A 17,036-nucleotide genomic window follows, 5' to 3' on the forward strand; every position below is an offset into this window, starting at 1 on the left:
TTCAGGGTAACAGCCAGTAGGGTGGTGCCCAGTGTCCGGGGCGAGGTTTACCCTCCACTAAGTAATACAGAGCTTCTTGGGTTCAGCGTGGGTGCCAAAGACTCTGGGAGATACTGAGCCTTAGACAACCCTCTCTCTCCAAGTCCCACCCCAGATCTACCCCATCCCCACCCCTGCTGGAGTGAAAGGAGCTGAGGGGTGGAAGGGGAACGCCCCATCTCACTGTTTGCTCTGGGCCTGGCTATGACACCAGGGTCCTTATCGCTGTGTCCTCAGGCTGAGCTGGGCAGGTCTGCGTTAAGGAGATTTGGTCCCACTGCCCTGTGGGACAGAAGAAAGGAGAGGTGGAAGGCAGGCCGTGGCAGAGCGAGAAAGGAGTTGCTGGCTGTACAATGAAAACGCTTGTCCTTTTGCTGCTGGTGCTCCTGGACCTGGGGCAGGCCCACGGGGCACTGCACAGGTAAGGCCGTGTCCCCAGCACTGTGCCCAGCTGAGGCGGTGCCCTGCACTCAGGCCTAGGACTGGCCCAGGAGAGGAAAGCCGATGGGGAAACAAAGAGGAGAAGAAACTGAGGGCTCGGAAAATGTTTACCAAGTGGCCACCTAGTGTCCAGCCATGACAAAGCCACCTCTTGGCCTCCATCTCTGACGGAGCTGCCTGCCTGAGCCCCAGGGTCTTTCCGGGGCTGGAAACAGCAGGGACCTACAGCTGTGAACTGCAATTCAGAGGAGCCGAGTACTTCCCCAGAGGCTGACCACTGCCCCCCAGAGTTTTTCTGTGCCTTGAAATCAGCCCCTCATGAAGTTCATGTAAAACTGCAGACCATCCCACATCCCCCATTTCCCCGGAAGACCTCAAAAAGCCCATCTCCGGGATAGAGGGCCATTTCAAGTCTGAGAGTCTCAGTGTCTACAGGACCAGGCATGGGACTGGGCAGGCTGTGGGCAGAGAGGGCACTGATTCTGGCCAAATCCTGGCATGCTCTTTTGTGGATCCCCTCCTGTGAAATTTCCCAGTTAACCTCTGGAAAAATGGGGCTGGGGCGGAGAGGGTCAGAGAGAGGCAGAAATGCATCTCTTCCTCATGTGCGGCTTTGTCGTCAGGGTGCCCCTCAGGAGGCGTCAGTCCCTCCGAAAGAAGCTATGAGCACGGGGCCAGCTCTCTGAGTTCTGGAAATCCCAGAGTTTGGACATGATCCAATTCACTGAGTCCTGCACGATGGAGAAGGGTGCCAATGAGCCCCTCATCAACTACCTGGACATGAGGCATCCTGGGGCAGGGCTGGGAGCAGGCCGAGGGCAGGAGGGCTCAGCCTGGGTCACGGCTAGTGGGCAGCAGCACTTAGCACCAATGTGGATTTCTCCTCTAGGAGGGCGCACATGGACTGACCCTCTGGGTTCCCATGAATTTGGCTGAATAAGCCCCAATGCACCTGAATTGTGTGGACCTCTCCCCATGGGAGGAAAGAGATGAGCAGGGCAAGGCTCCTCTGCGTTGTTCACAATGATTCTCATAATAGTGAGAATCGAGGTAGTGATTTGATTTTCTCCCTCTCAGCTCTTCCTCTGTTCCTTGTGCCTCTGATTGTTCCTTCCCAGGGTCTATGAGCCCATCTGTGCTAGCCAAGGTACTGGCCCCGTGGAGCTCTCCCTGGGAACCTTACCCCTCCCCAGCACCCACACCCAGCTCCCTTCTCTCTCCTGCCTACAGATGGAATACTTTGGCGCCATATCCATCGGCTCCCCACCACAGAACCTTCACCGTCATCTTTGACACCGGCTCCTCCAACCTCTGGGTCCCCTCAGTGTACTGCACCAGCACAGCCTGCAGTAAGTGGGCCAGGAGCCCCCACAGGGAACGCCTGAGGCCAGTCCTGGGATCTAGAACCTGGCACTCTGGGGGAAGGGGTTGGGTTCCAGTAACTGGCCAACACTGCACACCCGCCCCCGCTCTCTCTCTCTGAGTCTGCCCGGGACTGCCTTCAGCAGAAACAGGGCTGGGTCAGGAAGAAAGGCAAACTTTGGCTGTTACCCAAGCTAGCAACTTTCACACGATCAGAATCGGTAGAGGGAAATCCACCACCAAAAATACAAAATTTTGAATACGTGGCGACTCTCTCCCTTTGGAATACCCTAAAGAATGTGGGGGACACTTCCATGCCAGTGGCTCTTTCTGGGCAGGTAGGTGGGTCAAATTCTAGTGCAGACTGTTCACCTGCTTCAGGGAGACCTGGTGAGCTACCCCCCACCCCCACCCCGCGCGCCAGACGTGGGGCTGGTGGGACACGACGTGTGGTGGGCCCACTTGGCAGAGGTGACCCAGAGGTCTCTGTGAAGACTGGAAAGGAGAGAGCTAAGGAAAAACGTCTCAGTCTGTGCAGGACACGTTTTAGAGACAGAATATCTCAGGAAATGCCAGGACTAGGGGTCCATGGGTTGGGCAAGGAGTTGGGAGTGACTTCCTGGAGTGGCCATTGTTCATCCCTGAGTTTCCTTTGAATGCCCGGCTCTGCCCCACCATGGTCGGCACGGGCTGCTGCTGGTGCCTGATACCTGGCACTTATTTTGGTGTGCCGCATGAGGTCACAGGCAATTATGTTTGCCCAGGGACAACTATTTGGTCCCCTATTAGCCCACCACATACGTAGAGGGCAAGGTAGGAGCTCACTAGGGGGGACATGGCCAACCTTTCCAGAGGTCCCTGATTATCACTGTGCCCTCAGACTAGTATGGGCAGGTCTGCATTAGGGAGGTTTGGTGTCTACTGCCCTGTGGGACAAAGGAAAGGACCGGTGGCAGGAAAACAGAGGCAGGTTGGACCAGCAGCTGGAAGCCAGGGGTGTCAGGGCAGGGATGAAGGCAGGGAGCTGATGGCCTAGGCAAGAGCAGTGTTCTTGCCTTCCAGAGACACACGCCAGGTTCCACCCTTCCTGGTCCAACACGTACGGTGCAACAGGGAACCATTTCTTCATTCAGTATGGGACCGGCAGTTTGTCTGGAGTCATCGGAGCCAACCACGTCTCCATGAGTATGATTCCTTCGTGTTTCCTCTCTTGGTCGGAAACTTGGGACAGACATTGTTCAGAGATCTCAGGGGAGAGCTTCAGACCTGCCCCAGGCAGAGGTGGAAACAAGGGGTTGTCTTCTGGGAAAGGGGAGGCCTGGCCAGTTGGAGGTAGTGCTCCCTGCCTGAGGTCAGTCCGCTCAGTGTGCTGGGTCCTAGAGAGGTGGCCAGGGGGATTCCTGCAGGGACATTGCGCAGCTCCGAGAGCCCGGTGGCCACGTTCACAGCTGGATTTCTGGCCCCAGGGACCCCAAGGAGACAACACCAGGTCTCCATCTTGAAGAATAAAGAAGTCCAAGCCAGGGTTCAAGGTGGGAGCTCAGTTACTGAAATAAGGGATCAAGGTAGGAGGTGGGAGTCCGATGATGGAGACAAGCCAGAACCCTAGTGGTCCAAACAAAGGTCCAAGGTCAGTACTGAACTCGAAGCTCATGAGCTGCTCCTTAAACTCCCTGTGACCAAAGGTCTTATGAGTCTCAGAATGGTGGGGACCTGACCAATGTGGGGACAGGGAACCAGGAGAGCCCTGGCCCTGTCCTATCCAGGTTTATGGGCATAGTACAGAGGGCCCCCATCTGTGGTTTTGCTTTCCGTGATTGTAGTTATTCTCAGCCAACCACGCTCTGAAAATATTAAATGAAAAATTCCAGATATAAACCACTGGTAAGTTTTAAGTTGCATGGTGATCTGAGTAGCATGAAGAAATCTTGAGGCCCACCCAGGACGTGAATGTTTCCTTTGTCCCATCTATCCGCACTGTATCCTCTCTCTGCCCACTAGTCACTTAGTAGCAAACTCAATGATCAGATCAGTTATCAAAGAAAGAGAGAGAGACCACATTTAAGTAACTTTTATTATAGCATATTGTTTTGTTCTATTTTATCATTAGTTATTGTTAATCTCCTACTGTGCCTAATTTATAAATTAAACATTATCATAGATACATATAGGAAAACACAGTATAGAATAGGGTTCAGTATTATCCTCAGTTTCAGGCATCCACTGGGGGTCTTGGAATGGGAACACTGTATCCGCCCAGGCCTTTGGGGAAATAGAGGCAGACCCACTCCTGATGTGCATGGGTGCAGCCATCCCAGGCTTCATCAACATCCCTTTAAAAAGAAAAAGATTCTGGCCAGCAACCTGGGCGTGTACCCTGACTGGGAATCGAACCAGAGACCTTTTGGTTTGTAGGCCAGCACTCAATCCACTGAGACACACCAGCCAGGGCATCAACATCCCTTTAAAGAGAGTGGGGGCAGGACATATGGAGTGAAAAAAGTGCCAGATGCAAAAAACACACCATTTATGTAAAAATTATCACACACAGATAAGACAATATACTGCATTTTCTGTTAGAACATATGTAAAAGTACAAATAACTGTTTAGAAGGCTATATCACATTCCAAACTGATTATAATAATTGCCTCTGGGAAGCAGAGGAGGGACAGAAATGGCACGTGAAGGGGAATTTTAGTCTTTCGCTTGCTGCTTATCTGCTGGCTCATGTAGGGCAGCAGCCAACCCCACAGAAACTCCTGCTTCCGATGGTTCCTCCTTCGTGTTTCCTGGCTCCTGGGCCAGCTGCATGTTTAACTCTGTAACAGAGAGGGTCAGCTCGAGCTGCAGGACACACCCATCACTGAGGCTTAGAAGCAGTAAGGCAGCACTGTGGTCTCCAGTTCACCCTTCTCCCACCTGGCATCTGTCTTTCCTTACTGACTGCCAAACTAGACTTCAGGCTGCAGCGCCAGGACAAAAGCGAGTTCCTGGTGGACACTCCAACCAGCACCTGCAGTGGCATACAGTCCACCATCCAGAATACAACCCTTTCTCCAGCTCCGAATGGCTCTGCTTCTCTTCTCAACCCTGACTAACACAGACAACGAAGACAGGACCTGCCAAAAATTGTGGAGGCAGCTAATGCAATCCTTAATGACACAATTACAGCCTAAAATGCATGTACTAGAAGAGCTGAAATTCAATGATCTAAAGCAACTATTTTAAGCAGTAAACAAGAAGAAAAAGCAGCCCACAAACAACAGCAAATCAGGCTCAGAAAAGGAAGAAGGAAGGAAATAATAAATAGAAGAATGGGACATCAATAAAATAGAAAGTCATACAATAGAGAAAATCAACAAAGCTAAGAATGAACTCTTTACACAGACTAATGAAAGCCATAAACCTCTAGCAGAATTAATCAGGAAAAAAAATACAACTTCACAATATTAGAAATGAAGAATAATGTATTGCACAGGAGGGATGCACCTTGAGCGCCCAGCTTGTGTGATCAGGGAGGCTGTGCCACTGGACCCTGCAGAACACCTACTATATTAGGTCACTCTGAAAAGCCTGGGAGACATAGCAGCTCTACCTAATACATAGAAACAAGCACAGGGAGGCTGCCAAAATGAGAAGATAGCCCTGGCTGGTGTGGGTCAGTGGACTGGGTGCCAGTCTGTGATCAGAAAGATCACTGGTTCAATTCCCAGTCAGGGCACATGTCTGGGATGTGAGCCAGGTCCCCAGTTGGGGGCGTGTGAGAGGCAGCCAGTTGTTTCTCTGGCACATCGATGTTTCTCTCCCTCTCCTTCTCCCCACCTCCCCCTCTCTGTAAAAGTAAATAAATAAAATCTTAAAAAAAAAATAAGGAGACAAAGAAACATGTCCCAAATGAAAGAACAGAACAAAACCCCAGAAAAAGAACTACACAAAAAGGAGACAAGAAATCTACTAGATGCAGAGTTCAAAACACTGGTTATAAGGATGCTCAATGAAGTTAGTCAGAACTTCAACAACATAATAAAGGATATGGAAATCATACAAAAAGAACCAGTCAGCCCCGGCTGGTATGGCTCAGTGCCAGCCTGCGAACCAAAAGGTTGCCAGTTCAACTCCTGGTCAGGGCACATGCCTGGGTTGCAGGCCAGGTCCCCAGATGAGGGTGTGTGAGAGGCTCACATAGATGCTTCTTTCTCTCTTTCTCCCTCCCTTCCCCCTCCCTAAAAACAAATAAAGTCTTTTAAAAAATAATGTATTAATGAAGACCCTGAAAACATTAAAATGATGAGAGGATATCAAGAATAATTTTATATTGATAAACTTGATGATTTTTTTAAATTGGCAAATGGCTTCAGAAATACAGCATGTCAAAAATAACACAAGAAAAAATAGAAAATATGAATATTCCAATGTCTATTTCAATATTGACTCTGTTATTAAAAACTTTTCCACAAAGAAAACTCCAGGCCCTGGTAGCTTCAGTAGTAAATTCTTCCAAACATTTAAGGAAGAAATAGCACCAATCTTGTGTAAATTCCCTCAGATAATTGATAAAGAAGGAACACTTCATAACTCATTGTGTGAGGCCAACATAAATTTAACAACAAACTGGAGAAGATCATTATAAGAAATGAAAATTATACATCAATCTCTTTCTCATGAGTGTAGATACACGATTCTTCACAAAACCTTAGCAAATAAACCTGTGATATGTAAAAGGATAAGATATCCAACCAAGAGTCATTGTCCCCCAGGAATTCATCATCTTAGACAATAAAAGGAAAAAAATCGTATAATCCTTCAAATTAATAAAATTCAACATCTGTTCATGACTTTTTAAAAATTTCTTAGAAAACTAAAAATAGAGAGTAACTTCCTTATTCTGGCAAAGAATATTTGCAAGGAAGCCGACAGAAAACTTCATAGTTAATGACAAATTATTGAGAGACTTCTCCTTGACATCAAGAATGAGCCAAGGATGCTCACTCTCAATGCAATGAGGCCATAAAGAAAGATATTAAGGGCATTGGGATTGTAAAGCAAGAAATAACCCTGTTACTATTCAGATATGACATGAATCTATATGTAGAAAATCCCAAAATATCTACTGACTATTGGGATTTCTTTTCATTGTTGTTCGAGTACAGTTGTCTACCTTTTCCCCCACCACCATTCCAGGAAAATCTTAGATATTCCACACAGCATTATTTTCACCAATATGTCCCCTCGAGCAAGAAACATAAAGGAAAGAATAAACAAATGGGATCTCATCAAAATACAAAGCTTCTACATGGCTAAAGAAAACAGCATTAAAATAAAAACAGAACTAACTGTATGGGAAAACTGACTATTGGGATCGATAAGTGAATTTAGCGAAGTTGCTCGATACTAGATCAACATAAAAAGTCATTCAAATTTCTACATATTAGGAAAAACAAGTGAAAAATAGAGTTTAATGATATTATTCATAACATCAAAAACATAGAATACCTAGAAATAAATTTAACAAAATAATGTGCAAGACCTCTCCTCTAAAAACTGCAAAACATTGAGTGAAATTAAGAAAGATCTACATAAATTGAAAGATAAACCAAGTTTATGACTCAGTGCTACAAATAAGTCAATTTTTTCCCATATTGATCTATAGATTCAATGTTACGTCAATGAAAACAAGAGCAATTTTTATTAAAAACTGACAAGCTGATTCTAAATTCCTGGCTAAGATGGAGGTCTAGGTAGATATACTTTGCCTCCTCGCATGACCAAAAGAAGGACAACAACAAATTTAAAAACAAAAAGCAACCAGAACTACCAGAAAATCGAACAGAATGGAAGTCTAACAACCAAGGAGTTAAAGAAAAAACATTCATTCAGACCGGTAGGAGGGGTAGAGATGGACAGCAGGCTCAGAGAGGACATGTGGCAAGGCAGTGACTTTTGGACCAGGTGGTTCCACATTTTCATGCGGATAAACCAGGAGGAACAATTGGGGGGCAAGACAGACTGCACAACCCAGGGTTCCAGTGGGAGAAAAGAAAGCCTCAAAACCTGTAAAAACCTGTGGGGGTTGCGGTGGCGGGAGAAACTCCCAGCTTCACAGAAGTTTGTTGGAGAGACCCGCAGGGTCCTAGAACTTACACAAATGTACTCACCCAGGAATCAGCACCAGAAGGGCCCAATTTGCTTGTGGGTAGGGGGGGAAGTGATTGAAAGGCGGCTGAGAGCCAAGCAAGTGCCATTGTTCCCTCTTGGAACCCCCCCCCCCCATATATAGAGCCACAATGCAACGACTCGGGTTGCCCCACCCTGGTAAAACCTAAGGCTCCACCCCTTACAACTTAACAGGTGCCCTGAGACAAACAAATATGGCCCGAATGAAAGAACAGATCAAAGCTCCAAAAATAGAACTGAGCGATGAAGAGACAGCTCAGCGAGTCCCAAAGAAGTTGAACCCAAGGGAGCATATACCAACGCACATCATAGTTACATTACCCGAGATTAAATATAAGGAGAAAATCTTAAAAGCAGCAAGAAAAAAGGAGACAGTTACCTACAAAAGAGTTCCCATAAGACTGTCAGCTGATTTCTCAAAAGAAACCTTACAGGCAAGAAGGGGCCGGTAAGAAGTATTCCAAGTCATGAAAGGCAAGGACCTACATCCAAGATTGCTCTATACAACAAAGCTTTCATTTAGAATGGAAGGGCAGGTAAAGTGCTTCCCAGATAAGCTCAAGTTAAAGGAGTTCATCATCACCAAGCCCTTATTATATGAAATGTTAAAGGGACTTATCTAAGAAAAACAAGAAGATCAAAACTATGAACAGTAAAATGACAACAAACTCAAAACTATCAACAACTGAACCTAAAAAATAAACCGAAACCAAAAACAAACTAACAAACAACTAGAACAGGAACAGAATCACAGAACTGGAGATTACATGAAGGGTTATCAGCAAGGAGGGGGAGGGGAAGAGGAGAGAATGGGGGGAAAGGTACAGGGAGTAGGAAGCATAAATGGTAGATACAAAATAGGCAGGTGGAAGTTAAGAATAGTATAAGAAATGGAGAAGCCAAAGAACTTATATGTATGACCCATGGACATGAACTGGCTGGAGGGGGAGGTGGGAATGCTGGTGGGTGGAGGAGTGCAGGGTGGAGGGGAATAAAGGGGAGAAAAAAGTGGGACAACTGTTAATAGCATAATCAATAAAATATATTTAAAAACAAAAAGACTGACAGGCTAATTCTAAAATGTATATGAATATGTAATACAGCAAGACAATCTAGGTGAAGAAAAATACTGCCAACTATTAAGATTGACTATAAAGATACAGTAATTTAGATCGTGTGATCCCGGCACAGGATAAGCAAATAGACAAATGGAACAGAATAGAAAATGCAGCGACTACTCACACAGCCGCCTGACGTATTGAACATGAAACCGCAGTGGGGACGATGAGGGTATATTGATGGAATGGCACTAGGGCCATCTGGACGTCCATGTAGTAAAAAACAAAATGAACCTTGACTCCTACCTCACACATTATAGAGCTGCTCATAGACTATAGATACAAATGTAAAAAGTGAAACCTTTGAAAAGAAAACATAGGAAAATATCTTCATGACTTAAGATAGGCAAAATTTTCTGAGACAAGTTACTAAAACAAACTGAAGAGGAAAAATAATGGTATTTCCCCAGACGCGGTATTTCCCCAGACGCCTATCCATGGGTGGTCCTGTTCTGCAGACACGCCCACTCCGACCACATGGGCAGCTAAGTCTCCGTGCCAGATCTGAGTGCGCCGACTTAGGAGGTTTTCCTCTTAAACCGAAGTGTCATGCCTGACTGAGAGCCGCTGTAGTGGCCGTAAATGACTCCACTCTGTTGTATATACTTTCTGCTGTCTTGATCGGACCAATGCCATTTGATCGGTCCTGCTCTCCCCAGAATATACTTAACACTACTGAGCTGAACACTTAAAAGTGATTCAGACGGTAAATGTTATGTTATGTGTATGTTAAATTGCATGTTGTAGTTTTGGATAAGGTCATGAGACTCACCTGCCTCTGAGCACTTTTGCCTGCGGTCCGGGGGAGGGGGGGGGGGGGTTGTCTCGCCTGTGTAGGGAAGGAGATTTCTTACCTTTCTGACTCCTTCCCAGTGAGCCCTGGCCTGAGCTTCCCATCTTAACAGAAGCCCATTTCCTTTGTTTTTCTTTCCCGCATGGACAGCCTTAAATTTCCTCTCTCAAATCCTTCCGCTCCAGCAAGGCTGCAGCTGAGACAGGCCCAGGCAGAAGAACTGTGAGTAAGAGAGCAGGTTGTCTAAACTCCTGCACTTCCCCTCTCAGAGCCTCCAGCTCCCTTGCAGCCTGGGAAGACAGGAGCTCTGAAGGGAAACAGCAAAGGTTTTGCAGTCCGACTGACCGGGATTTAAAACCTACCACTTACATTACTTCATCTCCCTGAACCTCTGTTTCCTCAAACGGACACCGGGTTGGTGTGAAAACTGAATGAGATTGGGCAGGTAAAATCCCTAGCACAGCGCCTTCCTTGCATAAAGGCCATCGGCAAACGTTAGTTCTTTCTCGCTTTGCCTCTCTAAAATTGCTTTCATAAGATTCCCGCAGAGACCCAGTTCCCTTCTCCTTTCTACCCTGCCTCGCGGTGCCCCAAGTTTTGTTTTTCTGATTCTTTTCCTCCTGAAAATGAATCAGTTTTATGTCCTATTTCCCCACAATCCTGTAGGTGCCAGAATATAATCTGAGAAATCACCAATAAAAATGAGTAACTATTCCAGCTCTAAAAAATTCATGCCAGGTTCACATTAGCGTCTCTGCCTTGACACAAGAGAGTGAATAATGTGGAGGCAAACTCCATGCACCACCACAACGGTGGAGAAGATACTTGGGAAAAGGTGTCTTTTGCAGGTGCCTCAGCCACATGCAGTATGCACACTCAGGTTGGTGTTGGCCTTGGTTCTGCATGAGTTCTGCACGCCAAGACCAATTGTCCCCACAGGGCCTCAGCACCCTGTGTATGCAAGAAGCAGGAGGACGTTCACAAAACACTGGGCGGAGCTGTCTCTATTCTTTTGCCCAAAAGGTCCAGACAAACCAACTTGCAGTAGTTGGAAGCCCTGGTCTCAAATCCAGGCTTATATTTCTGCCTTTCTAGGTACTTGGTGGGAGTGATCAGACCAAGAGGCAGAAACTCGCTCCTAGGGTTTTCCGGTGGCCCTTCCCTGGCAATCTGCCTTTCTCTCTCTGTAGTGACCCAGAAGATGGAGCAGGGAGCGAGCTGGTTTTTGGAGGCTACGACCACTCCCACTTCTCAGGGAGTCTGAATTGGGTCCCAGTCACCAAGCAAGGCTACTGGCAGATCGCACTGGACACGTGAGTCTCCTCCACAAAGTACGATATTGAGGGAAGGACTCATACAGGCACAACTCAAACTGGATTTAGTGAATTGACCTGAATGAAAGTGCTGGTCACTGGGAGAGGATGCCCGGAGTGAGGCTAGAGGCACGGGGGTGCTGAGCAGAGGCACCGGAAGGGCATCAGTAATCGGGGTGACAGACACGCAGTATCAACGTTCAACTTTCCTCTCTGAAATCCTCAACTGCACCTTCAACTCCACCGATGGTAAATACAAACACTCAACCAGCTGCTTCTTGTTCACTCAACATTAATTAACACACTGACAAGGGCTGAGTGAAATGGGGGTGCAAAAGTGAACGAGTCCAGTTTTTGCCTTCACAAAGGGTGTGCAGAAGATGAGACATACACACAAACCAGCACACGTAAAGAGGAAGGTGGTCAGAGCTCCACGAGATGTGCCACCAAAGTGGCCCAGCAGAGAGGGCAGGGCAGCTTCTACCTGAAGAAATCCTCAAGGGCTTCACGGAGGTGGTGGCACTGACTGGGCCTTCACACACTCACACACACACACGCATGCGCATCTGGGCACGCAGCAACTGAGGAAGCGGGACTCGATGCCTGACATATTCCTGGCACTGCATTAGACAATGCAGGAATTCAAAGAAATGTAATTCAGGTGTCAGTTCAGCCAGGAATAAGTTCCTGTGAGGTACTAGGCAAGTGCCAGGCACTAGGGACACAAAAGCAAAAAGCCTCAGTGTTCACCGTCTATTGAGGGTTTTTCAAACTGTAGGGATTTACCTAGTTATGGGTCATAACATCATTTTAGGGGATCATGACTTACAATTTTTAGTGAAATGGAGTGAAATAGAAAACATCAGAGGGTGCTTCACATACTAAGATCAAGCACTGTTTCGTGAACTCTTTATTGTGTAGGTATTGGGTCAAGAAGTCAATGTATTTCCTGCTATGAATCTCAGTCAAAAAGTTTTTGAGAAACATGTATGTGGTAAGAGAGACCAACACGGAAATCACTGATGTGCTTTGGGTGTCGGAGAGCCCAGCAGAGCTGCTGGGGAGCCATGGAAAGCTTAGGGGCTGGGGAAGGGGGAAAACGGAGAAGGGGTGGGGGACTGACGATGCTTCCTTTGCCCTCAGAATCCAGGTTGGGAGCGCTGTGATGTTCTGCTCAGAACGCTGCCAGGCCATCAGGGACCTCCTGATGGACACAGGGACCTCCCTCCTCACAGGCCCCTCAGGTGACATCAAGCATCTGCAGAAGGCCATTGGGGCAGAGCCCAAGGATGGAGATGTGAGTACCTGCCTAGGGTGGGGAGGGGTGGGAGCGGGGGGCCTGGGCCTCTCTTGGGAGACAGGAGATGTCTAAATTGGTACTCTGTGTTGTGTTTTAGTATGCTGTGGAGTGTGACAATCTCAATGTCATGCCGGATGTCATCTTCACCATCAATGGAGTCCCCTACATTCTTCAACCAACTGCCTACACCCTGGTGGTAAGACCTGTCTCCACACTCGGGGTGGGGAACACACAATACAATACACAGATGATGTATTATAGAACTGTACACTTGAGACCTATATAATTTTATTAACCAATATCACTCCAATAAATTCAATTTTTTTTTAAAAAAGAGCACACAACACACACACAATACAGCAGAAAACAGAAGAAAAAAAAAAGAAGTTTCCTCATTCTGCAAGTCACAGGGCCTTCCCCATACACCTTCCACTTCTCTTTTGGAGCAGTCACCTGCGTTCACCCCAAGCCCCGCCCCCAGCTTATCCTGCACTGAAGGGGCATTTCCTCTGGGAGACACCCAGCTGCCTACGTGTGGTGGAAGGACCACTGGGCTGGGTCTTTTATTTTCCGTTCTGCCACGAAGCAGCAGCAAACCCGGGACAAGCCACTCAACCACCCAAATCCTCTTAACCACGAAGTCAGACTAGGGTATTGTTTTCCCATTTTATAAGACCAGGCTATTGAGACTCAGAGAGTTAATGGTTCTAGATATGAGCTGCTCAGGGGTGGGAGTCACAGAATAAGGTTATATCTCTTATAATATATATTCAATTAAGAAAATGCCCCGTTGCAGTAGAGGCATAGATGTGAAGGGTGAGGTCGGAAGGGAACTCCCAGGTGTTTGAGAAGCCCATAACCACTACAGTTGGGCTGGATTTTCAGAATTGTAGTTCTTTGGTGACACACTTTAACACACCGACATGCCCAAAAGCCTCCCACATTATCAGGGTGACTGCACCAGAATTGAGGTGCTAAGGTGTAGACTGAGGGCTTAGGGATTTACCTACCCCCCCCCCCCCCACAGCTTGATCTCCTTTAACCCCTTCCCAAAGCAACCAGATACAAACTTACAGTAGAAGTGAAAACAAATGTTTTATTTTAAAACACAGCTTCAGGTCAAGTCCCCTAAATTCCTCCAACAGAAGATTCCAAAGCTGCCACTGTGAACGCCATACAGAGGACAAGCCAAACATTTCGGCTGCCAAATCCACCCATCCACAAGCCCTTCACCACTCTGGTACCCCCTACTCTCCACATGAGTCCCTGCTCAACCCCGCGCCCTTCCCTGCACCCAGTGTGGTGACGTTGTCCTTTTCTGCCAGCAGATTTCAATCAGAACCACCTCAGTCCATCAGGGATGCTGTAATGCCTTCGCACTTTTATCCCCCTCCTCTCAAGAAGTTTGTTAGCCCTCTGCAAATTTTCCTGCTCCGTCATCAATAACCTCAAACTTCAAGTGTTGGTTGGAAAGACCACACCTTTCGGCTAGATCCCAACTCTTTGCCAAACTAAAAAATATAAGGTTGTGGGGGTGCCGCCCCCCACAGATTATATTCTTCTCACGAACACGGGATGCCTACTTGCCTTTGACCTAAAAGGAGCCGCTCACATGATTCTGCCCAGAACATCAATGAGAAAACAGCGGTGTCTAGCCATTTATAGAGCAATTTCTCTCCCTTAAAAGAAATTAAGTTGAGCTTGACTAGAAACTAAAGAAACCAGAGTTTAAGTTGCGACTTTCTAATGCCAAACCTTTTTCTCTTCCAGCCATGCCTCCAGGTCTCAATTTTCCCAACGGTGGAAATTGAAACCTTGTGGGGGTGTAGAATAGATGAGCGGCCCTCAAAACTGTAGAGCGTAGAAGGTCCAGGACCGCACCTATGGGGCTGTTCAGACACTTTGTTGAGTACGTAGGTAAGCGTGTGTGAAGCAGGAGGAAGAACCAGCCACCAAAACTGTGAAGCAGCCACCTGAGGCCATCGGCATGGCCACTGCCACCACACGTACGGCTCTCGGCAGTGCTCCTTCCTTCTTCCCTGTCTGCCACTCACTTTCTTCTTTCCAACCCCAGGACTTCGTAGATGGGATGGAGCTCTGCCTCAGTGGCTTTCAAGGTCTGGACATGCAGCCTCCACCTGGGCCCCTCTGGATCCTGGGCGACGTCTTCATTAGACAGTTTTACTCTGTCTTTGACCGTGGGAATAACCGTGTGGGGCTGGCCCGAGCCGTTCCCTAAAGAAGGGCCTTGTGTCTGTGCCTGCCTGCCTAACACCGCGTGGAAATCCGGCTGGGCCTGCTAGGTCAGGGCATTACTCACACCTGCCACAAAGTCATTTTTAAAAGAATGTTTTTGTTCCAGAGCTGCAACTTGAATTAGGACCAAACAGAGCATGAGACCACACACACACACACACACACACACACAGTTCCATATACCTGCCGCTTCCACCCCCTCATGATAGAAGAATTAAGTGGTATGCCCATATTTTGATTGCTCTTTGCTAACATGTTATTATGGAAATCTCCCAACATGTGTAGAAGCAGAGATGATAGTGCAGTAAACCCCTGGGCACAACCCGCCTGTGCGTGGCCAGGAACGTTCGGTCTGCACCGCCACCCACCCCTCTCTCCAGCCCCACACACCCGCATTATTTTGAAGCTAATTCTTAGCATCACGTCATTTATGAATAAAGCCCGTAAGAAGGACTTGTGAATAAACCCTTCTAACTTTTTAATGTGCAGTTAGGGTTCAAGTGTCCCCCTTTGTCTCGTACATGTCCGGTCATGTTTGCAATCGCCTTGCGTGTTTCAGGGTTTGCAAGTCCACAAATCACGTGTCTTTGAAATGTCCCTTATCTCTCTTCTCATCTGTAGAGTTTACCACATTCTGAGCTTTGCTGGTTGAAACCCAGAAGGGTCATGTAATGTGGTTCTCTGAGCCCATCTCTCCTATAAAACGGTAGTTAGATCTAGAGGCCCGGCTTTGTGGCAAGAACGCTTCCCAGCCAGTGCTGGGCACACCCCTCTGTATCCCACCAAGAGGTCGGTAATGGCTGGCGCCTCCATTCGGAGTGGCAGGGCTGGCGAGCAGGTCCCGGAGTTTCCGGCCTCAGCCATCCACGTACAGTGAGTTTCCCTTTGGTGTGTCACCTCAGGTTTCAGCAGCCACTGACGACCGGAGCGGGGACCCACCCTGTCATTGGGGATGCAGAACAGGGCTTCCTCCAGTTCTGTCTCTCCTCCCATATTGATCATCTGGGATCCTCTACTTAAAAAAATAACTCTTTTACTCATAGACACAGAGGACAGACAGATCGTTGCCAGAGCAGAGGGGGTTGGGGGCTGGGTGAAAAGGCGAAGGGACCGAGGAGTACAAACTGCAGGTCACAGAATAGTCAGAGGGATGTAAGTACAGCTTAGGAAATGCGACCGATAATGTCGTGAGGACTACGTGTGCTGCTGGGTGGGGGCTGGAAATATCGGGGGGCCAATTTGTAAAGTACGTATTGTGATTGTCTACCCACCGTGCTGCACCCCTGAAACTGATGCAAAATAATGGTGAATGTCAACCGTCACGGAAAAATACAATTTTAAAAATAATAATAAAATAAAATAGGGCAAAAAAAAACCTCTTATCAACTGTTTGCTCACCATGAGGTACAGCCCATACAGGGAAGGCAAATTGCTTGTTTTTTTCCCCTTTATTTACCAGTTTCAGAATAATGAGTGTTCCAACTTACTGTGGTTTTTAATGCTCAAATCACCCCCCTTTATTTAGCCAGTGGGCTCCCCTTCAAGTTAGTTTCTGTGAACTTTTGAATTCACACAATACAAAGAGTTGTTCCAGGCCCTTTTTCCAAGGAGTCCTGGCTTCTTGTAATGTGTTCATATGCTTGTTGTAAATGGAAATATTTCACAGTACAAGGGGGGATTGTAGAGAGAGAGATTACGGTACACAGAGAGAGATGGCAGTATACAGAGATGGCAGTATATGGACAGAGATGGCAGTACACAGAGATGACAGTACACAGAGAGAGATGGCAGTACACAGAGATAGCAGTACACAGAGAGAGACAGAGATGGCAGTACACAGAGATGACAGTATACAGAGACAGAGAGAGGCTCTGAACGAACCCATTCCACCTCTGGAGCCCAGGGTCCGTGCTGAGAAAGCCGACATGGGGAATCCGGGTCTGGGGCACGTCCCCATTCCGGTGGAACCTGTTGCCACCAGAAAAAAAACTTGTCTTCCTTTTCCTTTCTTTCATCTTTGCTCCTTTAAAAATGGAAGTATCTTCATGTTTTTGCACTTTATCAAATATGTGGAAGTCCTTCACGGCCCTCCCCCTCAGAGATTACTATCATTTGAAGCTTTTTGATGCTGCCCTTTTTTCTGCACATATAATCAGATGGAGGTGGGTATTGGTAGGAAAATTGGTAAACTGTTCTTTTCACTTAGCAGCAGATTCTGTGTGGGTACAGACAGCTCAGT

At 47.3% G+C, this 17,036-nt stretch overlaps 1 protein-coding gene across 3 annotated transcripts; it reads left to right on the forward strand.

Moving 5' to 3' along the window:
* The first annotated feature begins 307 nt into the window (after window positions 1-307).
* On the forward strand, window positions 308-15,541 carry CTSE (cathepsin E). Of its 3 annotated transcripts, XR_006653195.2 has the most exons (6): window positions 308-460; window positions 11,119-11,241; window positions 12,385-12,538; window positions 12,639-12,737; window positions 14,312-14,458; window positions 14,616-14,677. XR_006653195.2 is itself a non-coding variant. In XM_045183452.2 (5 exons), exons 1-5 carry the CDS (start codon window positions 393-395, stop codon window positions 14,778-14,780), a joined length of 609 nt encoding a protein of 202 aa, XP_045039387.2. In that variant the 5' UTR covers window positions 308-392; the 3' UTR covers window positions 14,781-15,541. The 3 variants fall into 3 exon arrangements, 1 of the variants encoding a protein (XP_045039387.2); XM_045183452.2 differs by lacking the exon at window positions 14,312-14,458 and having other exon boundaries at window positions 14,616-15,541; XR_006653196.2 differs by lacking the exons at window positions 11,119-11,241; window positions 12,385-12,538; window positions 12,639-12,737; window positions 14,312-14,458; window positions 14,616-14,677 and adding an exon at window positions 1,711-1,886 and having other exon boundaries at window positions 326-460.
* Window positions 15,542-17,036: the final 1,495 nt, after the last annotated feature.

Source organism: Desmodus rotundus, chromosome 12 (genome assembly GCF_022682495.2).
Source record: "Desmodus rotundus isolate HL8 chromosome 12, HLdesRot8A.1, whole genome shotgun sequence".
Classification (NCBI taxonomy): domain Eukaryota; kingdom Metazoa; phylum Chordata; class Mammalia; order Chiroptera; family Phyllostomidae; genus Desmodus; species Desmodus rotundus.

Coding starts and splice junctions, on each gene's coding strand:
- CTSE (XM_045183452.2), top strand. CDS start 393: ATGAAAACGCTTGTCCTTTTGCTGCTGGTGCTCCTGGACCTGGGGCAG. Junction 461..11,118: donor GCCCACGGGGCACTGCACAG/GTAAGGCCGTGT, acceptor CTCTCTCTGTAG/TGACCCAGAAGATGGAGCAG. Junction 11,242..12,384: donor TGGCAGATCGCACTGGACAC/GTGAGTCTCCTC, acceptor CTTTGCCCTCAG/AATCCAGGTTGGGAGCGCTG.